Source organism: Panthera pardus, unplaced genomic scaffold (genome assembly GCF_024362965.1).
Source record: "Panthera pardus isolate Hobbes unplaced genomic scaffold, ASM2436296v1 HiC_scaffold_21, whole genome shotgun sequence".
Taxonomy (NCBI): Eukaryota; Metazoa; Chordata; class Mammalia; order Carnivora; family Felidae; genus Panthera; species Panthera pardus.
Genome location: NW_026526777.1, coordinates 27575766 through 27595307, shown reverse-complemented (window position 1 = coordinate 27595307; position 19542 = coordinate 27575766). Strand labels below are relative to the sequence as shown.

At 55.6% G+C, this 19542-nt stretch overlaps 1 protein-coding gene across 9 annotated transcripts in view; it reads left to right on the top strand.

Annotated features, from left to right (window-relative positions):
• Positions 1-19542, top strand: part of PPFIA4 (PTPRF interacting protein alpha 4) — a 51373-nt gene that overhangs the window by 14301 nt on the left and 17530 nt on the right. For 6 of the 9 annotated variants that reach the window (XM_053909040.1, XM_053909038.1, XM_019432008.2 and 3 more), the window contains exons 3-21: positions 2216-2317; positions 2712-2876; positions 3176-3250; positions 3469-3558; positions 4033-4224; positions 4535-4681; positions 4967-5101; positions 7489-7572; positions 7784-7915; positions 8191-8253; positions 8923-9014; positions 11578-11686; positions 13259-13467; positions 14955-15195; positions 15652-15687; positions 15904-16037; positions 16298-16464; positions 18523-18616; positions 19110-19191. In XM_053909040.1, the coding sequence (XP_053765015.1) occupies positions 2216-2317; positions 2712-2876; positions 3176-3250; positions 3469-3558; positions 4033-4224; positions 4535-4681; positions 4967-5101; positions 7489-7572; positions 7784-7915; positions 8191-8253; positions 8923-9014; positions 11578-11686; positions 13259-13467; positions 14955-15195; positions 15652-15687; positions 15904-16037; positions 16298-16464; positions 18523-18616; positions 19110-19191 (2349 nt within the window). The remainder of the gene's footprint in view (positions 1-2215; positions 2318-2711; positions 2877-3175; positions 3251-3468; positions 3559-4032; positions 4225-4534; positions 4682-4966; positions 5102-7488; positions 7573-7783; positions 7916-8190; positions 8254-8922; positions 9015-11577; positions 11687-13258; positions 13468-14954; positions 15196-15651; positions 15688-15903; positions 16038-16297; positions 16465-18522; positions 18617-19109; positions 19192-19542) is intronic. The other 3 variants (XM_053909041.1, XM_053909039.1, XM_053909042.1) reach the window with 2 other exon arrangements.

Here is a 19542-nt window from a genome sequence, read left to right as displayed (position 1 = left end):
TTGGTGGACTTGTGCTAAGTGCTTTCCATGCGTTGGCTCATTTGGTCATTGTAGCAACACATGAGGGTGGCCTCTACTTGTGCCTTACAGATAGAGATGGAGGTTCAAACAGGCTAGATGACTTGTCCAGGGTCACACAGCTAATGGGGCAGAGCTGAGATCTGATTCCAGCCGCACACTGGGAACTTCAGGAGGGCAGGGATTATGTGTTTCTTGTGTATGTACTCAGGGACCTGGTACACGGTAGGTGCCCACAGTATTTGTGGTTAAACCATGAACTTCTAAGATGGTGCTCTTAACCACTGTTCCAGACAGTTTTCAGAGGAGGGAGAGAATCTTCCACTGGGGAGTCTGGAAGGTCCCAAGGAGGTATATCCATTGAGACGGGCTTTGAAGGCTACATGTGATTTCATCAGGTGGTGACAGAGGGTCGGGCTTTCCATGGGGAGGGAGCCCATTGAGCAAAGGTGTGGAATTAGGATGGTTTGCTGGTGATTGGATATAGCAGGAGACCCAGGTTGACCAGATCTTAGGGTATATGAAAAGGAACCATGAGAAAGAAACTTGAAAACCAGGGTAAGAAGTTTATGTTCAGCGTTGTAGACAATGCCATGCTTTGGGAGATTATCCTGGCAGCAGTGTGTCAGATGGGCTAGAGTTGGGGAGGAGGCAGGTGTTCTGGGGTGGGGAGCCCAGGAAGGGAGAGGAGAGAGCCCTCGTGGTGGTGTCAGGGCATGGGGCTGGGGGCGTGCCGAGTCCTGCCTCTGGGTACGTGTGTGTGTGTGTGTGTGTGTGTGTGTGTGTGTGTGTGTGTGTGTAAACTAAGGAGTGGAGCAGCACTGGCACCAGGCCTGGCTTTCCACCTTTGGCCATGGCCTTGACAGAAAGCAGTAATCCAGGAACAGGGTTAGAAGTCTGAGACTTCTCAGGCTCGGGCATCCCTGGGTCTCTGTGCCCTTCCCACAGCCCTTCTTATCCCCTGTTGCCTGATCTGAAGTGATCAGTGGGGACTGCTTTGGAATTTTTCCTTCCGTCATGAGTCCTTGGTGTGTGAAGGAAGCTTTAGGTTAGGACCGGGCTGCAGCTACTGTTCAGTCACTCCCAGACGCTGGGCAGCCACAGGGTTTGCGTCACCTCTCTGAAAACTTTTCTGGAATAAGGTGATGTCTACTTTAGTTTTTATTAGTATTTATTTATTTTTTTTTAGAGAAAGAGAGCATGAGCAAGGGAGGGGCAGAGAGAGAGGGAGAGAGAAAGAATCCCAAGCAGGCTCCGTGCTATCAGAGTGGAGCCTGATGCAGGGCTCGAACTCAAGAACCAGAAGATCATGACCTGAGCCTAAGCCAAGAATCGGATGCTTAATCAACCGAGCCACGAGGCACCCCTGTGTCTAATTTAATAGGATATGATGGACCTGGAAATGTGAGGCCAGCTTCTCACCCCTGTGTACTTGTCATGACCCAGATGGGTGGGTTGAAAAGGTGTCTCACGGTGTGTGGGCCTGACAGCGTGGGAACAGGGCCCCTCAAAGGGATACTTTGAGCATGGTTACCCAGTAAGGCCAGTGCAAGTGCCCTGCCATCAAGCCCCGGGATGCAGCCCTGGAGTGAGTGGGGATCCCTAGGATGTGTGCTAAAGCCAAATGGCGGACTGAGCAGGTCTGCAGGCTGTCTTGCTCCCCTGTCCATGGATCCTTATTTCACCAGCCACCTGCAGCTTGCAAAGCCCTGGGGAGTGGGTGGGAGGGAGCTCCCCGGGGTACTCCCTTCAAAGCCCCCTCTCTTCCTTGACTAATATCTTGGGACCTTACCATAAGGGGAGACTCCCCTCCATCTGTTTCTAAAGGATGCTGTCATCGGGTTGTTGGGGAAATAGAAATACAAAATAGGAAGGACATAATCAGGTTATACTGTTGGCTGGAGGGGCAGGGGGCTGCAAAGCAGATTCGGTGACTTTCTCACTCTTGTTTCCACCTCTGTCCCTGGTACCCTAACACATACTTGGAATGCATGGAGGGCGCAGAGATGTGGACCCCTCTAGGGATGCACATGCTGGCTGTGGTTTATAGCCCCGCGATACAGATGGATGGGGACTTTTCTGGGGGCAGGTGCTGGAAGTAAGGGATGGGTGAGATGATCCCACCATTGACGTGGGCATGCAGGACACCGGTTAGGGGGCAAATCCCCAAGAACTCAGAGGCCTTGGGGGTTTTCAGGAATTTGCCACCTTAACCCGGGAGCTGAGCATGTGTCGGGAGCAACTTCTAGAAAGGGAGGAAGAGATATCAGAGCTGAAAGCAGAGCGGAATAACACAAGGGTAAGTGGGTGACCTGGTGTGTGTATGTGTGTGTGGACCCCTTGACCAAGGGAGCTGGCATGGCCAGGGCCAGGCATACCCCCCGCCCCTTCCTAACGTCTTTTTGTCTTGTGTTCTGGGATCAAATGATTCAGCCGTCGGTGCTAGGCTTTTCACCTGTAGATGGGGGTGGTCATAGGAAGGTCGGGGTACTGGGAGAGAGGCCAGGCCAGCTGGCTTGGGGCAGGTGTTCTACTGGGGCAGCAGGTATTTACCAACATGAAGTATTTCGGTGTTTTAACAGCAGTGCACATGGCTGTACTCCTGTCCACTCGGTGGTCATGTGGACCCTGCTCATAGTCCCTGGGGCACATGCTCACAGCCCTCCCTCTTGCCCTCCCCTGCTCCCTGCCAGTTGCTTCTGGAACATCTGGAGTGCCTGGTGTCCCGCCATGAGCGGTCGCTACGGATGACTGTGGTCAAGCGCCAGGCCCAGTCACCTTCGGGGGTCTCCAGTGAGGTGGAGGTGCTGAAGGCCCTCAAGTCGTTGTTTGAGCACCACAAGGCCCTGGATGAGAAGGTACCCAGCCTGGCCCACCGCGTGGCCCACTTCCCTGGGGCCTCTGTGAGACCCTTCTCTGCGATTTCTGCATCCTGTGCTTGGGGAAAACAGCCTTCTCGCTTCATAACTGGCCCCACCCGCCACTACCACCGGCCTGATCTCCAGGTCCTCCTCTTAGGTTCCCTCTCAGAAATTTGCCTCTTGGCAGGTCCCTCGCTTTGCCTCATGCCCAAAGCTGGTGGATCAAGCCCAGGCTCCTCCAGCCTGAGTCCAGTGGGGTCCCTGTTTCTTCCTTCATCTCCCCTTTCCGCGGGCAGGTGCGGGAGCGGCTCCGAGCGGCCCTGGAGCGCGTTACCACCTTGGAAGAGCAGCTGGCGGGTGCCCACCAGCAGGTAAGCTGCCTGCCCACCGTTCACCTGCAGACGGCTCCTGGAAGCCACGGCAGGTTTACTGATCCGCCCCAACCTGTTCTGCACTGGATTTCTCCCACCGTCAAGGCTGGAGACCGCTAGTCAAGGCGAGGCTGGGAGGCAGGGGACTCCGAAGGGTCTGGAACATACAGGAAGTTCTCTCCTCTTTGACTCACTGCCCTGGGGGCTGTGCCCTACAGGTATCTGCCCTGCAGCAGGGGGCAGGGGCACGGGATGGAGCGGCAGAAGAGGAGGGGGCCGTGGAGCTGGGACCGAAGCGCCTGCGGAAGGTGGGTCATGGGAAACTGTGTGGCAGGGGCAGGTCTTCCGCCAGATGGGGGGTGAGGGCCCTACCCCGCTTTAGTTCAGCAGAGCAAATGCTTGAATTAAATTTGGGACTTTCTCCAATATTGCCACCTCTGTCTCCTTCTTTCCCCCACCCTGCCTGCAATGAAATCTATAGATCTTGAGCGTGTGTGTGCGCCCAACGTGCTGCTGGCTCATAATAACGTTGTCCACTTGAATCGCTAGGTGCCGTCTACCTGGTGTGTCGGTGTCAGGCGAGATCCCTTCTCTCTCTGAGCCTTTGTTCCCCTAGTCAGGCCCCTTCCTAGGTTACAAGATTCTGAGACAGCAGAAGGTGGTGCGCCCTGAAATTGGAGGCAGAGCTGTGGTCTGCTCTGGTTGTGCTGTCCCTGGGGTGGGCCAGGGGAGTGGGATACCCTGGGCCCTGAGGACTGACTGGTGGCTCACTGTCCCTGGAGGATGACACGGGCCGGGTAGAGGAGCTGCAGGAGCTCCTGGAGAAGCAGAACTTTGAGTTGAGCCAGGCCCGGGAGCGACTGGTCACCCTGACAGCAACCGTGGCCGAGCTTGAGGAGGACCTGGGCACCGCCCGCCGGGACCTCATCAAGTCGGAGGAACTGAGCAGCAAGCACCAGCGGGACCTCCGGGAGGTGAGCAAGGCCCCCCGCCCCCGCCCCCGGCCCCATCTGGTTGACTGGGGGCATTCGGCACCCGGGAGGGGAGGTGCTTGGATGCCCTGGGGGTGGAGGGAGGGCCGGACCAGGGCTGGGGGGTTTAAGACTGAATACTGGGTGGGCTCCACTGTGGGGAGGAGTGGCGGGAGGGATGGGTCAAGGTCAGAAACTGGCAGGGCGATGTGGGGAAGATACAGCCAGCCAGGTATTGGTGGGGAGGTGCAGACAGGATGGGAGTGGGGTGAAGCTGATGACGTTCCGTCCTGTCCCCTCCTCTCCTGCCCAGGCTCTGGCCCAGAAGGAGGACATGGAGGAGAGAATCACGACACTAGAGAAGCGCTACCTGGCTGCTCAGCGTGAGGCCACCTCCATCCATGACCTCAACGACAAACTGGAGAACGAGCTGGCCAATAAGGAGTCCCTGCACCGCCAGGTAACTCCTCCCGATGGGGTGGGGGCAGGCCTCGTACTTGACCCTGGAGGCCCTGGTGGTCATGCCGGAACCTCCCCTTGGTGGCCCAGGAGCCCTTGGGGGTCCTGCCGGTCACCTTGGGAAAGGGGAAGCCAGGCCTCTTGGGCAGCCAAGAACCAAGGTTGTCCTTTGCTTCTCTGGCCTGGCACCTGCTCTCTCCTGAGGCTGGGGCAGAGGGTCGGGAGGCTTCGGTGTCCCCTCTTAACTCTCCCCCGCCCCGCCCCGCCCCGCCCCACCCCGTGCTAGTGTGAGGAGAAGGCCCGACACCTGCAGGAGCTGCTGGAGGTGGCGGAACAGAAGCTGCAGCAGACCATGCGCAAGGCCGAGACGCTGCCGGAGGTGGAGGCCGAGCTGGCTCAGAGAATTGCGGCCCTCACCAAGGCGAGTGGGCCCGGGGCCCGGGGGTCTGCCCCTGCTTCCCTTTCCGCTCCCGGAGCTCTTATGGAGCCAGGCAGTGCGTGGAGACAGCCGGAGGCACGCGGCACCGGGAGCCAGGAGACAGCTTCCCACGGCATGACTTCACTGTCCGTGTCTGTCGGTTGGAAGACCAATCCCTGCCCTCATCACCCCGCGGGGAGGGGACAGTCCCCTGAGAAGGGGTGGAGAAGCCCTGGGAGAAGTAGATGAGACTGCGTGGATGCAGAGCGTTTATCACTTACACTCTTGTGTTAATATTTCCTTTTGTGTGGGGCTGGAGTCGAAAAATTAGGACTTTCATCTCTGGAAAGATGAATTCCGAGAGGAGATAGGATCAGAGGGGGTAGAGGGTGGGAGTTTAGACCGAGCTTTTTTTTTTTTTTTTAACATTTTATTTTATACTCGATGATTTTTCTTTTTTCTTTTTTTTTTTTTTAAAGTTTATTTATTTATTTTGAGAGAGACAGAAAGAGAGTGCAAGCAGGGGAGGGGCAGAGAGAGAGGAGGGCACAGAGGATCTGCAGCAGGCCCTGTACTGACAGCACAGAGCCCGATGTGGGGCTTGAACTCACGAACCATGAGATTATGACCTGAGTGAAAAACAGATGCTTAACTGACTCGGCCACCCAGGTGCCGCTGAATATACCTCTGTTTATCAAATTGAAGCATTCTGGGACCAACTCTGGTTGCTTGAAGGTGGCGGCTTTAGGATTAATACAAGGCAATAGAGTTGTACCTGATGGGTAGTTAACTTTGTGGAGTAATCATTCTTAAGAGGTGTGCAGGCTGGAACATCACAGGATCTGGAAGAGCTGGGTAAATGCACAGACATAGGCATGGGGTGGGGTTAATCAAGAGAATTTAGGGGTGTCTGCAGCAGGCTGGATGCCTTCAGGGGTGGCCTCACTTGGGATCACCTTCGCTATCCTCCTGCCCACTGAGAGAAGGAAATCAGAAGTAAGCATCAGGCCCCCGGAGCCTGGGAGGACACAGGCTGGCCAGTGTGGCAGGGTGGCAGCTTGGGGGCGCTGCGGCGAGAACCTGCAGCCTGGCTGTCCTCGGGGAAACCCAGAACCAAGTCTGCTTCTGCCACCAACTGGCTCCGTGACCTGAGAAAAGTCACCCCCTCCCCGATCAGGTGTCAGTGTCTTTATCTCTTTGATGATGCCATCATCTCCATGATGATGGGGTTGGACTTGGTGGTGTCTAAGACCTTTCTAGCTCCTAGGGATGAAGTGCTGGGTTTAAAGTGCAGCAGAAGATGTCACATGTGGGATGCTGAGCCGTCAGCTTGAGTATCTCCCAAAACTGCCAGGAAGGATGGGCTGAACTGAATAATATGTTCAAATGACTCAGTGGCGGCGGGGGTGGGAGGGGGTGGGGCTTTAAGGAAGGATTTCCTGACTGTGAGATGTGGGATAGTCTGGAATATCTAGTCAGCAGAGACAGTGGGGTCTCCATCTCTGGAGACACATGAGTGGAAGGGAGACCACTCTACTTTGGCTCGTTTAATTACAAAGATGATAACCATGGCTAGCGTTTACTGAGTGTTGATTGCGTCCTAAGTGTTTGCCGTGGATTATCTCATTTAGTCCTTGCAGTGGTCCAGTGGGCATAGGTGCTGTTGTTATCCGTGTTTTACAGTTGAGGAAGCTAAGGCACATAGAGGTTCAATGACTTGCCCACACAGCTGGGAAGAGGGGGAGCCGGGATTCGAACCCAGGCAGTCTGGCTTGCGTCTATACTCTTAAGTACAGGCGCATCTGCCCGGAGGCATACAGATTTATGGTAGCTCATGTTTTCCAGTGGAGTTTTCTCTGGGAGCCTGGAGAGAAGTTACAGTCCATTGGGCTGCCAGCTCTGGGATTTTTAAGTTTACTTATTTATTTATTTATTTATTTATTTATTTATTTATTTATTTATTTTGAGAGAGAGCGGGCGAGAGAGTGAATATGAATGCGGGAGGGGCAGAGAGAGAGAGCAAGAGAGAGAGAGAGAATCCCAAGCAGGCTCCTCACTGTCAGTGCAGAGCCTGATGTGGGACCCAAACCATGAATGAGATCGTGACCTGAGCCAAAACCAAGAGCCGGACGTTTAACCGACTGAGCCACCCAGGTGCCCCTGGGATGTTTTAAGGCAGGCCCTGAGCAGGACGAATGGGGTGGGGGAAACACCTGGCAGGGGGTAGAGAGTACTTGGGGAGAAGGGCAGTGGTGATGGCAGTTCTGCTCCGAGGTGAGAGGTCGAGGGCTAGGCTTCGTTGGTACTGAGGCCCTGATCCCCCAAGGGCACCCTGGCACTGGGGGATGTGGGGGCCTCAGCAGGCTGCACTGACCCATCCCTGCTTCCAGGCTGAAGAAAGGCATGGCAACATTGAGGAACACCTGCGGCAGCTGGAGGGGCAGCTGGAGGAGAAGAACCAGGAGCTGGCAAGGGTGAGGGCACCGGGCTGGGGCTCTCGGTCCCCCTCCCTGTCCCCAGGGCAGCCTCCCAGGATGGTGGGAGCTGGGAGGGGCCTGGCCAGGGGCAGAGCCATAGAGGGGCAGGAGGAGGTGGTCAGGTGAGTGGGCTGGAACTGGGGGGAGGATGGATGGCTCCCCGGGAAGGGCCTGGGGTGACCTGGTGCCAGGTGTGCTGGCTATGCAGGTGCGCCAGCGGGAGAAGATGAACGAGGACCACAACAAGCGGCTGTCAGACACCGTCGACCGGCTGCTCAGCGAGTCCAACGAGCGACTGCAGCTGCACCTCAAGGAGCGAATGGCGGCCCTGGAGGAGAAGGTGCGGTGGGACCCCGGCCCGGGTGGGCGGGGCTGCCGGGGCGGGGCGAGGGGGGTGGGTGTGGGTGGAGCCGGGCGGCCCGAGGGGAGGAATCGGGATGTGAGAGGGTTAGGGGCGGGGCGTGTCCATTCCGCACACACTAGTGGACTGACCCCAGGGAGGCTGGAGAAAGGGGGAGCGGGAAGGGTGAGGAGGGGCGGGCTGGCCTGGGGAGGTGGGGCGGGTAGGGGGAAGGTGCGGGGCGGAGTCCCTAGCTCCCAGCTCTTCTCCCCCAGAACACGTTGATCCAGGAGCTGGAGAGCTCCCAGCGGCAGATCGAGGAGCAGCACCATCACAAGGTACCCAGCTGCCGGCCAGCCCCGCCAGCCTGGGAGGGCCGGGCTTGCGGTGAGGAACACGCCTGTGTTTCATGCAGCTGCTCTGACACCCAGCACCACGCTAGTCCGGGCACAGACGTTATTTCACTGATCCTCGCTAGAGCCCGTCACGGTGGGTGCATCACCACCCACATGTAAAGAAGAAACGGAGGCCATAAGCATAGGGCATAGGGTGGGCAGCAGAGAGGCAGGGCCCAGGGAGAGATTTGGTGGGGCCCTCAAACCTGGTAAGGCAGGAGTCTGGTGATTCTGGGAGGATTAGGCACTGTGCCTGCCTCAGCAATGTCTGTGAGGTCTGGGCGGGCACCGGGCGCCCCTCTGCTGCCCAGCCTCCATTGCCATGCGTTTGTGTGGTGGTGAGGGCTCAGCAGGCCTATTCCGGTAGAATCCTTACCCAAGACAGACCCTCTTCCGGCCCTGCCCCTCTGCCTGCCCACTGCCGACCTTTCTGCTCCCTTTCCAGTTGGACCTCTTCTCTTGGTGTCATCTGTGAGCCTGGCCGGGGGCCCCTGGCTTTGGACTTTGCAGTACATTCTTCTGCTTCTCCCCAACTCTGCTGTCCTCTCTGTCCCTCTCTCCCCTCTCCGCCCCTCCCTGGTCCCACCCCCACCCCGGGTCTGCCTGGCACAGGGCCGCCTGTCTGAAGAGATTGAGAAGCTGCGCCAAGAGGTGGACCAGCTGAAGGGTCGAGGGGGGCCGTTTGTGGATGGCATCCACTCCAGGTACTGGAGCGCGGGAGGCTGGGCGTGCTGGGATGGGGTCCTGGATGGACCCTGAGGAAGGAGACTTCCTCCCACCAAAAGACCGCCCAGGACCTCAGGGGTCCTCCTCCTATCCAGGGTGGGACACTGAGGCTCCAAGAACTTGGTCAAAGTCACCTAGCTCACTTGGGAAGCTTAGAAGGAGCACCTGTCCTCTGAGCTGAGGGATGCTGAGAGGCAAGTAAAGGCAGGATGCTCCTTCCCCAGTGCCATGGGACACAGGCCATGCTGTTTTCCTTGACAGAGGGCATGATGCCCTTGCAAGGGGTCTGCTGAGTTACATGCTCACCCATGTCCCACAGGACTTGCTCATGGCGAATGTCTGGTTCATTCTAGTTCTTTTGAGTCTCCATCTTTAGGGCTCTGGAGGATTGTTGTTTGAGAGTTAAGGACCGCCTAGGTTCAGGTAGCAGGTGGGGGGCAGAAAGGCAGCATGAGAGACTGAAATGAGGCAATTAAGGACTTCCTTACTGCTGGCAGTTGAGATGCCATGTCCACGGTTGGTGACATCCCTTTTTCCAAAAACATTTGAAGAGATGGTGAGTGGAGCTTTCTACCTAGTGTTTGAATTAGGTCCATGTTTTAGGGAACTACTGCATTTCCCCCCCACATTTTGCGAAGTCATTGACATTGAACTCAGACCTCAATCCTGCCCCTACTTCTCTGCCCAGAGAGGCAAGGTGAAGACTGAAGATACTAGTAGGTGATGTCACTTGAGGTTCATGGCTCCTGGCTGTTTTCTTTCCAAACCAAAGTGTCACAGAAGAGAGTCTCAGAGGTTCCCTTTGGTCGTGCTCTTGCCATATCAGGGAGATGGGGATCAGCTTCCCTGAAGGAAATGGGTACATGCATATATATGTGTGGAGGGGTAGGGTTTGAGTTAGGGAAAGGGACGTTGACTTTGAAGAAGAGAAGCCTGTGGCTGTCTGGAATAGTAGAGATGTAAGTACCATCTTCAAGTTCATCAGAAATTGTTGTATAGGAGAGGAGTATGGAGAGAAGCAGGGAGTGGAAACAGGAAATAGTAGGTGGGATTCCTCTGACTTCTTCCTTCCCATAGGTTTCTCAGAAGAGACCCCCCCTCCCCCATAAATAAGACATGACTTAGAGTATACCAAGCCATTTGCCACTGCTTGCTTTCCTTAATGGTTGGGAATTCTTGGCTTTGACCGTAGAAATACAGGACCCATCATGGAATTGGGACTGAACTGCAGGGGAGGAGAGGGAGATAAGCAGAAACTCCCTTTTCCCTGCAGCTACCTTGTACAATCCGCTGTAGGCTTGCCCCGTCCCTTTGCCCTGGGCCCCCTCAAGGCTTCCAAATTGGGAAGGCATAGGGAAGAAGTGTCACTAGGGAAGGCTTCCAGACATTCCAGAGCATCATAACTGGGATTCTAAAATCTCAGAGTTGAAATAGACATTTGGGGGCATCTCTAGCCCATGTCTCTGATACGGTATCAGGGTGTCCTGAAGTTTCCTGGGGGTAGGAAATATGCCTGGGTTGAATTTTGGCTAGGGACTCTTCCAGATTATGGGGAAACCCAAGGAATGTTGCTTAGGAGAAAGCGAAGGAAAAAAGGCCCTCAGGATTAAAAGGACTTTTAGAGATCCTTCCTTCCAAAGTCTCTCAATGCCGGGAGCTCTCCCACACCATTCTTGTCAGGGCCCGAGAGCTGCTGCTTGAATAACTCGTTGATGGGGAGCTCAGCTTTTTAAATTTTTGTTTAATGTTTATTTATGTTTGAGAGATAGCCTGTGTGCGAATGAGCGGGGGAGGGGCAGAGAGAGAGGGAGACAGAGGATCCCAAGAGGACTCTGCACTGATAGCACAGAGCCCAATGCAGGGCTTGAACAAACTGTGATATTGTGACCTGAGCTGAAGTCAGACGCTTAACCAACGGAGCCACCCAGGCGCCCCACCCCACTCCACCTTAAACATTTTTTTTAAAAATGTTAATTTTTGAGAGAGAGAGACAGACAGACAGCTTTTCTAAAGCCACCAGATGCATCCCAAGCCAAATTTTACCATTCGTAGGTGCTTCTTACGTTTTCTTTAAAAAATTTTTTTTGAATGTTCATTTATTTTTGAGAGAGAGAGGCAGAGCATGAGCCGGGGAGGGGCACAGAGAGTGGGAGACACAGAATCCGAAGCAGGCTCCAGGCTCTGAGCTGTCAGCACAGAGCCCGACGTGGGGCTCGAGCTCACAAACTGTGAGATCATGACCTGAGCCGAAGTCGGACGCTTAACTGACTGAGCCACCCAGGTGCACCCAAGATGCTTCTTATGTTAAATGGAAAGCTGCCTCCCTAGAACTTTCTCCCCTGGACCATTCTGATCCCTGGGGCACCAGAGAATAAATCGAATCTTGTTTACATGGCAGTCCTTAAACCATTTACGATAGCTCTATGCCTGCTAAGACTTCTCTTCGCCAAACTGAAGATCCTTTAACCCTTTGGACCTAGCGGGTGTGAGCCGGGGCACTCAGTCTTCAGGGCTGGCCTTTTCTCCCCCTGAACACTCAAGGTCGCATATGGGCAGTGCAGCGGATGTGCGGTTCTCCCTGAGCACAGCCACCCACGCGCCCTCAGGTCTGCATCGGCGCTACTCGGCACTGCGGGAGGAGTCTGCCAAGGTGAGGGGTGGAGGGGTGAGTGTGGAGGGGTCTCCCCAGGGAGCTTGGGGTCAGTTCAGCCGCGTGCCTGGCTCCGGTTTCACAGACGGCTGGCGTGCGGTGCAAATCCTCCCCCTCCCGTCCCCCCCCCATGTGGACAACAGCTGCAGCCGGGGTTGGGGCCACTGTCAGCTGCAACAGCTGTGCCCCCTCACTTTGGCCTCCTGGTGGGCAAGCGGTAGGGGCTGGCGGGCGGCCAGCCAGTCCCTGAGGCCCCACTGAAGTGTGTGCACGTGTGCCTGGGCGTGCAGGCGTGTGTTTCTAGTGGTCGGGGTGGGAGATGCAGGGGCGAGACGGAATTGGCAAGCTTTCTGGAACAAAAGCTGTGGTTTGTGGGGGAGTTGAGGGAGGGATGGCAGGTTAACTGGCCCTGGGGATGGCACCTGAAGTTTTCTGAGAAGCAGCTTCAAGTTCATGCTGAGACTGCCTGGGGAACTGGGGCGGGAGGAGGGAACAAGAAAGATAGGGGCAGAAAAGGACCAACTTCTTCTTTTTTGGGGGGCAATGTGATTCTTTCTTAGCCCCATAATGGGTAAGCATGCTTTGTCTTGAGCCCGGGCCCTCTACATGCGCTGAGGCACTACAACATACATGTAGAGAAGGGGGGAACTCCTAGCCTAATAGGGGAAGGTTCATCTCTGCCCTTAGGAAAGCCCTAGTCTGATGGAATCGCAGCCTGAACGAAGGCTTCTCATTCTCTCTCCCCTCACCCTTTGCTCTTTCTGTTTTTAAGAACACAGCAGGTGCCCAGGAGCTAGAAAGGAACCCTAAGGGAACCTTGGGGGGTTGGGTCCCAGAGGATGGGGTTAGGGCACCTCTCTGTCTCTGGTCCCTTTCCTTTTCTTCCCCTCCTCTTCTGGCTCATTCATTTCTGTGCTCTTTCTTCTTCCACGCCTTTGTCCACCGACGAGGTTTGCAGGTGACTTCTGAGAAGCCCCCACCTCTCAGGGTTGACTACAGGGCCCTGTGATGTGCTGAAACTCTGGGAGACACAAGGCAGTCAGGACTGCTTGGTTTCTCTTGTCGCCTGGGTCTGGTTACTCTTGGAGAGTTCGTGTTAATAGAAAGGGATAGCCTACATACGGTGCTTACTTTGTGTCAGACGCCGTGCTAAGTGCCTCACGTGCATTTCCTCACTCAGTTCTCATAATTACTTGCAAAGTAGGTTCTACTACTATCCCTGTTGTACAGACGAAGAAACTGAGGCACAGAGAGGTGACACAGCTTTACCACAGTTGCCCGGCAGGTTTCAAAGCAAGGCAGTCTCTCTCTGGAATCTGTGCCTAACCACTCGGCCACTCTGGCTCCTTGAATTGGAGTATTACGTCTTAGACTTTAACAGGCGCATAAATCACCTGGGAATCTGGTTAAAATGCAGACTCTGAATCATTAAGGCCGGGGGCGGGGCCCGAGATTCTGCACTTCTAACAAGTCCCCCGGAGATGCCAGTGCTGCTGGTACAGGTGGGGAGGGTCCTGCTCCTCAGCCCGTCTGTTGTGTCTTATTACTACCCTTCTCCCCTCCTTTGCTAAGGGCTGGGAGCCCTCTCCACTGCCTGGGGTGCTGGCGCCCACAGCCACCCCTGCCTTTGACAGCGACCCTGAGATCTCCGACGTGGATGAGGATGAGCCAGGGGGTCTGGTGGGCTCCGTGGATGTTGTCTCTCCCAGCGGCCACTCGGACGCCCAGACCCTGGCCATGATGCTCCAGGAGCAGCTGGATGCCATCAACGAGGAGATCAGGTTAGGGCAGGGGTGGAGGGTCTGGGAGGTACCTTGAAGGACAGGGGCCCCTTTGGGTTTGGGCACTGCAGGAAAAATTCTTCATGTATTTGCTTGTCTCCAACAGCTGCACCTTCGAGTGCTTGGTCTAGGGACTCTGTGTGTGTGTGTGTGGGGGGGGGGGTCTCAGGCCCACTACTGGACGGAGAGGGGTGGGGTCTCAGACTGACTTCTCAGACTTCATTTCCCCTCCTAGGGCTTGGGAGGCTGTGTTCCTGCAGCTAAATGTCATCGCTAAGAGCCTAGCTCCCACTTACTGAGAGCTTTGTATAAATGCTGCTGTCAGTCTCACTAGCCTCCGGGGGAAGCAGAATTATTTCCATGTTACAGACAACGGAACGGAAACCAGACAGGTTAAGTGATTTGCCCAAAACCACAGAGTAAGTGGCAGAACCAGGATTCAAACTCAGGTCTACACTCAGTGCACTGTAGCATGTCTTCCATCCCTAACAAGACATCAAGCGGAAACCAGTGGCGGGGAAAGTTATCAAGCCCTGAACTTTACCCTGCCTTTGTAGGGGGGCTATTAATGTTTATCACCAACGGCAAGGGAGAATCTGAGCCTGAGTGCATCAGAGCTTTAGAGGGCTATCGGGGGCATCTGGTTCCGTGGTTCCCACACTTTTGGATTTCACAGACCAGTTAAAAGGAAAACATCATAACACATACACACACACACACACACACACACACACACACACACACACATAGGGCCGCCAACTTTTATTCTGCAAAGGCAATCAGGAACGGTAGCTGCTGTTTCCTATCACAACCATTGTACAAAAGAAAGGGCGTTTTAACATTCCCTAGTGTCAGAAGACACTCTCAGGATAAAGACAAGCCCTGCTCCCGGAGGACAGAAGGCATGTTACGTCAGCGCGCGTGTGTGAGAGTGCACACGCGCTCCCCCTCCCCCGGCCCCCCACCCCCCCATGGTCATCAGTTTTCTCATTTTTCTGTAGAACAGGGAAAACTCCTTTGGGGTCGTTGTCAGTTAAAGGACAATGGGTTTGGGGAGGGACCTGGGTTTGGGAACTGCTGGCTCAGACCCCTCCTGACATTGGGGATATGGGGAAACTGAGGCCGGAGAGCCTGACTCAGGGTTGCCCGCATAGTTAGTGGTAGGTCAAGAATTCTGCCTCCCAGGATGGCTTGTATGCCACTGACTACATGCCTCCTTTTCCCGCAACTTCTTTTGGTAAACCGGGGAGTTTTGTTACGTGAGGCCAGCTGACGAGAGACTCAGAGAGAGGGAGAGAGAGAGCGATGTTTCTGAGCTGCGGTGGGCAGGGCCAGCTGTGTCGGCGAGGCCATGCCAGACACAGCGTGGCTCCCCCACCCCAGGCATGGCCTTCTGCCCGGGGTCCCAGGGTGGTGAGCGCGGACGCTGCCACAACCGGCCTCCTGCTGGGCCTCGGAGGGGCCAACTCAGCGTCTGGTTTCCCCAGGATGATCCAGGAGGAGAAGGAGTCCACAGAGCTCCGTGCCGAGGAGATTGAGACTCGAGTGACCAGTGGCAGCATGGAGGCCCTAAACCTGACCCAGCTGCGCAAACGCGGTTCTATCCCCACCTCTCTGACCGCCCTGTCCCTGGCCAGCGCGTCCCCTCCTCTCAGCGGCCGCTCTACACCCAAGCTCACCTCCCGCAGTGCAGCCCAGGACCTGGACCGCATGGGGGTCATGACCCTGGTGAGAGTCTTGGGGCAGTTGATGAGCGGCCCTGTCATGGCCGGGCTCTGCGTTGGGGGCTGGCCAAGGGGAGCTGCTAAGGCAGGGGAGGGCTCCCTCCCTCTCAGTTGGGGCTGGCATCTTCTTCCCATGATGTGTGCAGACCCCGGCATGTCAGGCCACCAACATGTCCTTCTGGGTTTGGAAAGGGCCTGTCATATCTTCCTGAACCCTCTCTCTTGGATAAGCACAGAATGCGTAAGAAACTCACCCCCTGCCCATACCTCTCCCTTTCTTCCAGAGGTGGCCCTGACTTATTTCATCAGGCCAGCTTTTTTTCTGCTCTCGTATTCTCTCAAGGCCTGTGTGAGGCACTGAATCCTATCTTCTCATCCTAAGACCACCAGGTTCCCCTTGGGGTTGACTTTCAGGCATCCAGAGGGTGATTCTGAGCTCACCCTTCACTCTCTCTTCCAGCCCAGTGACTTAAGAAAGCATAGGAGGAAGCTGCTGGTGAGTGCTGCCTGAGGACCCAGGTACTAACGGGTTAATTCTCCCAGGCCCTTCCCTTTCGGCCTCTCTCCCCTGGGCCCCTGAGTCTGAGTCTGGGCTCAGAGAGGCCCCAGGCCTTCCCATTGCGTTTCTCCAAGCTCCTCTGCCTTGTCCGGGCTGGGTAGGCAGGCCCCAGATCTCTCCCTCTATCCCCTGACGGCTTCACTGTCTGTTCAGTCGCCAGTGTCTCGGGAAGAGAACCGGGAGGATAAAGCCACCATAAAATGTGAGACTTCTCCTCCTTCCTCACCCAGGACGCTGCGGCTAGAGAAGCTTGGCCACCCAGCCCTGAGCCAGGAAGAAGGCAAAAGGTAAGTGGCACGGGCCCCACCTTGAGTCTCTCTACCGCCATGGTCATGTCCTCCCTGTTTCAAGAGAACATCTCACTTCTCTTTGAAACGCCATCATGGAAGGACATTCCCACATCTCCTTTGGTCACCTGCTCTGATCATACCCGCCCCCCACCTCCAACCTCCTGTTAAGTTCTTCCTGAGGTCTAACGTCCCTGACTCCTGCTATAATTAAAGTATGTTTCTTTTCATTCCACCCGCTCCTGGCTGTCATCCTGTAGTGCTTTGGAGGATCAGGGCAGCAACCCCAGCAGCAGCAACAGCAGCCAGGACTCCTTGCACAAGGGTGCCAAGCGCAAGGGCATCAAATCGTCCATCGGCCGCCTGTTCGGGAAGAAGGAGAAGGGCCGGCTAATCCAGCTGAGCCGAGATGGAGCCACGGGCCATGGTTTCTGTCCACTTCCTAGCGAACGGGTGCAAGTAGAGGGGCCAGAGCAGGAGGGTGTACTCAGGTCCAGCCTTCTCCCCCTGCCTCCCAGGGGCCAGTGGGTGGAAGGCACAGCCAGGCAGATTTCGGCTCCAGAGAGCAGCGGTTTTCCGTGAGATCTGTCCCTTGAGAGCCCCGGGCTGCCTCGGGAGGTGCTAGCTCCTGCCACAGAAGCTCCAGGCTGCAGGGAGGGAGGTATTTATTTGGAGTGATGTGGAAGGGATTCCTGTCTGGAGCGAGAGATTGGCCCTCTGAGGTTTCTTTCAGTTTGGAGGTTTTCTGGTGTTCTCAGGGCCTTCGGGAAGAATTTCTTGGTTCTTTCTTTAGGAGAGTCAGTTCGTGATTAGAACTTATTTCTAGCATACCTGACCTTTGGACGCAACGTATCGTAATGCCTCATTATGGCTTCGTAGACCTTATATTCGCGTAAACGCTTGGGAAAGAGCATTACCACCTCTGTGCTAATACAAAGTTCTCGTACATGCTTGGCACATGGTAGGTACACAATAAATGTCAGCTACCTTCCTTTGCTTCTTCCCGCCCCCTCTCCTGCTTTCTGTCATCTTTTCAGTCATTTTTTTCAACAGACATTTATTAACTGCTATATACAAGGCTTAGTGTTGGGTGTTGGAGCAGTAGGCCATTCCTTCAAGGAGCTCAGTGCCTAGTGGAAAGGAAATAATAAAGAGATGATTCCAAAATAGTGTAATGATAGCGATATGCTTAGGGTGCTTCTGGAACTCAGAACGCAGCCATGGAGTGGTAGGGACGCCAGCAGTGGCTTCCTCTGCTAGGTAACAGCTGGGCTGAAGCTTGAAGGCAGAGTAGGAATTAGCCCAGCTAAGAAGAGTTGTATGTGAGGGAACCGGGCATCTGGGAAAGGCAGCTTCTGGGTGCAAGAGCTTTGTTTGCAATGGAGTCTTTTCAAAGTGGGAAGAAAGGGGTGGGAGGAGTGGAGGAGATGGCTTTGGATCCTAGGCTGGGGCCAGCTCATAAGGGCCTTGAGAAGTTCCCCCAAGGCCACGGGAGCATTGACAATTGCACGCAGGGGGACCTGATCAACTAGAAGAAAGGAACCTTTGGACCCAAAGGCATAATTAGACCTTGCACCTCAGGGAAGGTGTGAATCAGAACATAGCTAGCTGGGTGAGGAGGAGGAGGAGGAGGAGGAGGAGGAGGAGGAGGAGGAGGAGGAGGAAAGGTGGGCACCTGTCCCCTGGGAGGGTATTGAGGTGGAACACCCTGCCCCCAGCCCACAGGGGTGCAGGGAGTCGTGGAGCTGACCACAGATGGGGCTGGGAGGGAGCCGAGAAAGTCTGATCTGTGCGAAGTCTCGTGGTTTTCTACGCTCCCCGCGCCCCAGTGGCATCTAAGACAGCATCTCACCTCGTTTTCTGGATTATCCACACCTACTGCTATCTGTGCTGCATGGAGTGACCAGAACTTCATGAATTCTAAGATGTTGCCCCCGCCGTGAACTCTGTGGGTTTTGGCATCTGTTCAGGAGATCCTTATAGAAGAAGACAGAGCTGGAATGTTCCCCTTTGTGGTTTGTGCAAGTGTGCCCCTGAGAAAGAGGCCGAGAGGCACATCTCTTAGTGTGCCCATTTCCCCGCCCCAACTAGATGAGGCTAATCCTCTGAGCCCGTAGCCCGCCTCATGGGTGGCTCTCGGGGTTTCCTTTGCACCTCGGTTTGGAGGAGGGATAAGTTCTGTCTAGGATTTTGCTGGCGTAAGGGTGTGGCAACTTTAGTCCATTGGGCTGGAAAACACCTCCAGGGCTGAGGCTCCCAGGGCAGACTGTCTGGGCTGGGTGACCTATTTGATGGCCACTGTGGGGCTGCCTGGATATAGGGACATTGAGCAGAGGCTCCAGGAATAGTGGATGGTCCCGTCAGGCCTGCGGGGTTGTTATACACTGAGGTTGTTATACATCTGCTGGTCTGCTCCCCAATCCTGGCCCAGGCCAAGGGAGGAGAAGGAGAGGGACTGGCTGACATGCCACATCTTCCCTTCCAGTTATGCTGACAGACTCCGAGCTTGGTCTGCAGGAGCCCATGGTGCCTGCCAAGCTGGGGACCCAGGCAGAGAAGGACCGGCGGCTGAAGAAGAAGTAAGAGCCACAGGCCAGGTTCTGCCAGGATGGCACCCAACCCTTCACCCACTTGGCCTGTCATGGGACTGAGCCCAGACAGCCAGAGCGTGGCAAGGCCCTTTCTGAACTGAGTTGGCCTGGTCCACACGGGCACATCAGGGGCTGGGAGGTGGTTCTTAGGACAACCCGCCCGGAGAAGGAGGATGGGGGGGGGGGTGGGGAGTGGGAGAGTGACCCTGGCCCTGTGGGTCTCTCGCAGAGCAGACCGCAATGCCTATGGGTCAGGCCCTGTACAAACAAGGAAGAGCCTCCCCTTGCCATGTGGGGATGGAGGGGACTTCCTCCCCCCGTGTCTTGGCATCATACTGCTTCAGGCATGGAGCAGGGATGACAGTCCAGTGGTAGGGAGTAGGGTTGTGGAAGTCCCACTCAGCACAGCCATGGTCTCAGGAGTAAGCATGGTTGAGAGACAGGGAAAGACTAGTGAGTCTCTTCTTCCTCTTCCCACAAGACACCAGCTGCTTGAAGATGCCCGCAGGAAAGGAATGCCCTTTGCCCAGTGGGATGGCCCTACTGTGGTCTCCTGGCTGGAGGTAAGTCTGGGCAAAGGAAGTCTACTCAAGAGGACCGGTGGGAAGGGTACGTGGGGTGGGACAAGGATTCCTCTGTAGGTAGAGGGGTGGTGTCCCTAGAATTTTCCCATCCCGTCTCTCCCCTGCCAAGTGCACATGTGCCACACCTAGAATTTAGCCCCTCTCCCTTCCAGTTACCTTGGAGGGCAGAACTGATGCCACTTAACTGCTGTTGCCTCGCAGGTAGGTGGGTTTGGACAAGGGGCGCTAAGGGTCACCGAGCCATAGGCTTCCACAGGCAATTTGACTCTTCCCATAGGCCGTCCCCAGGAGCTGATCCCATATGATGTTGGGAAAATCTCCTCACATTCT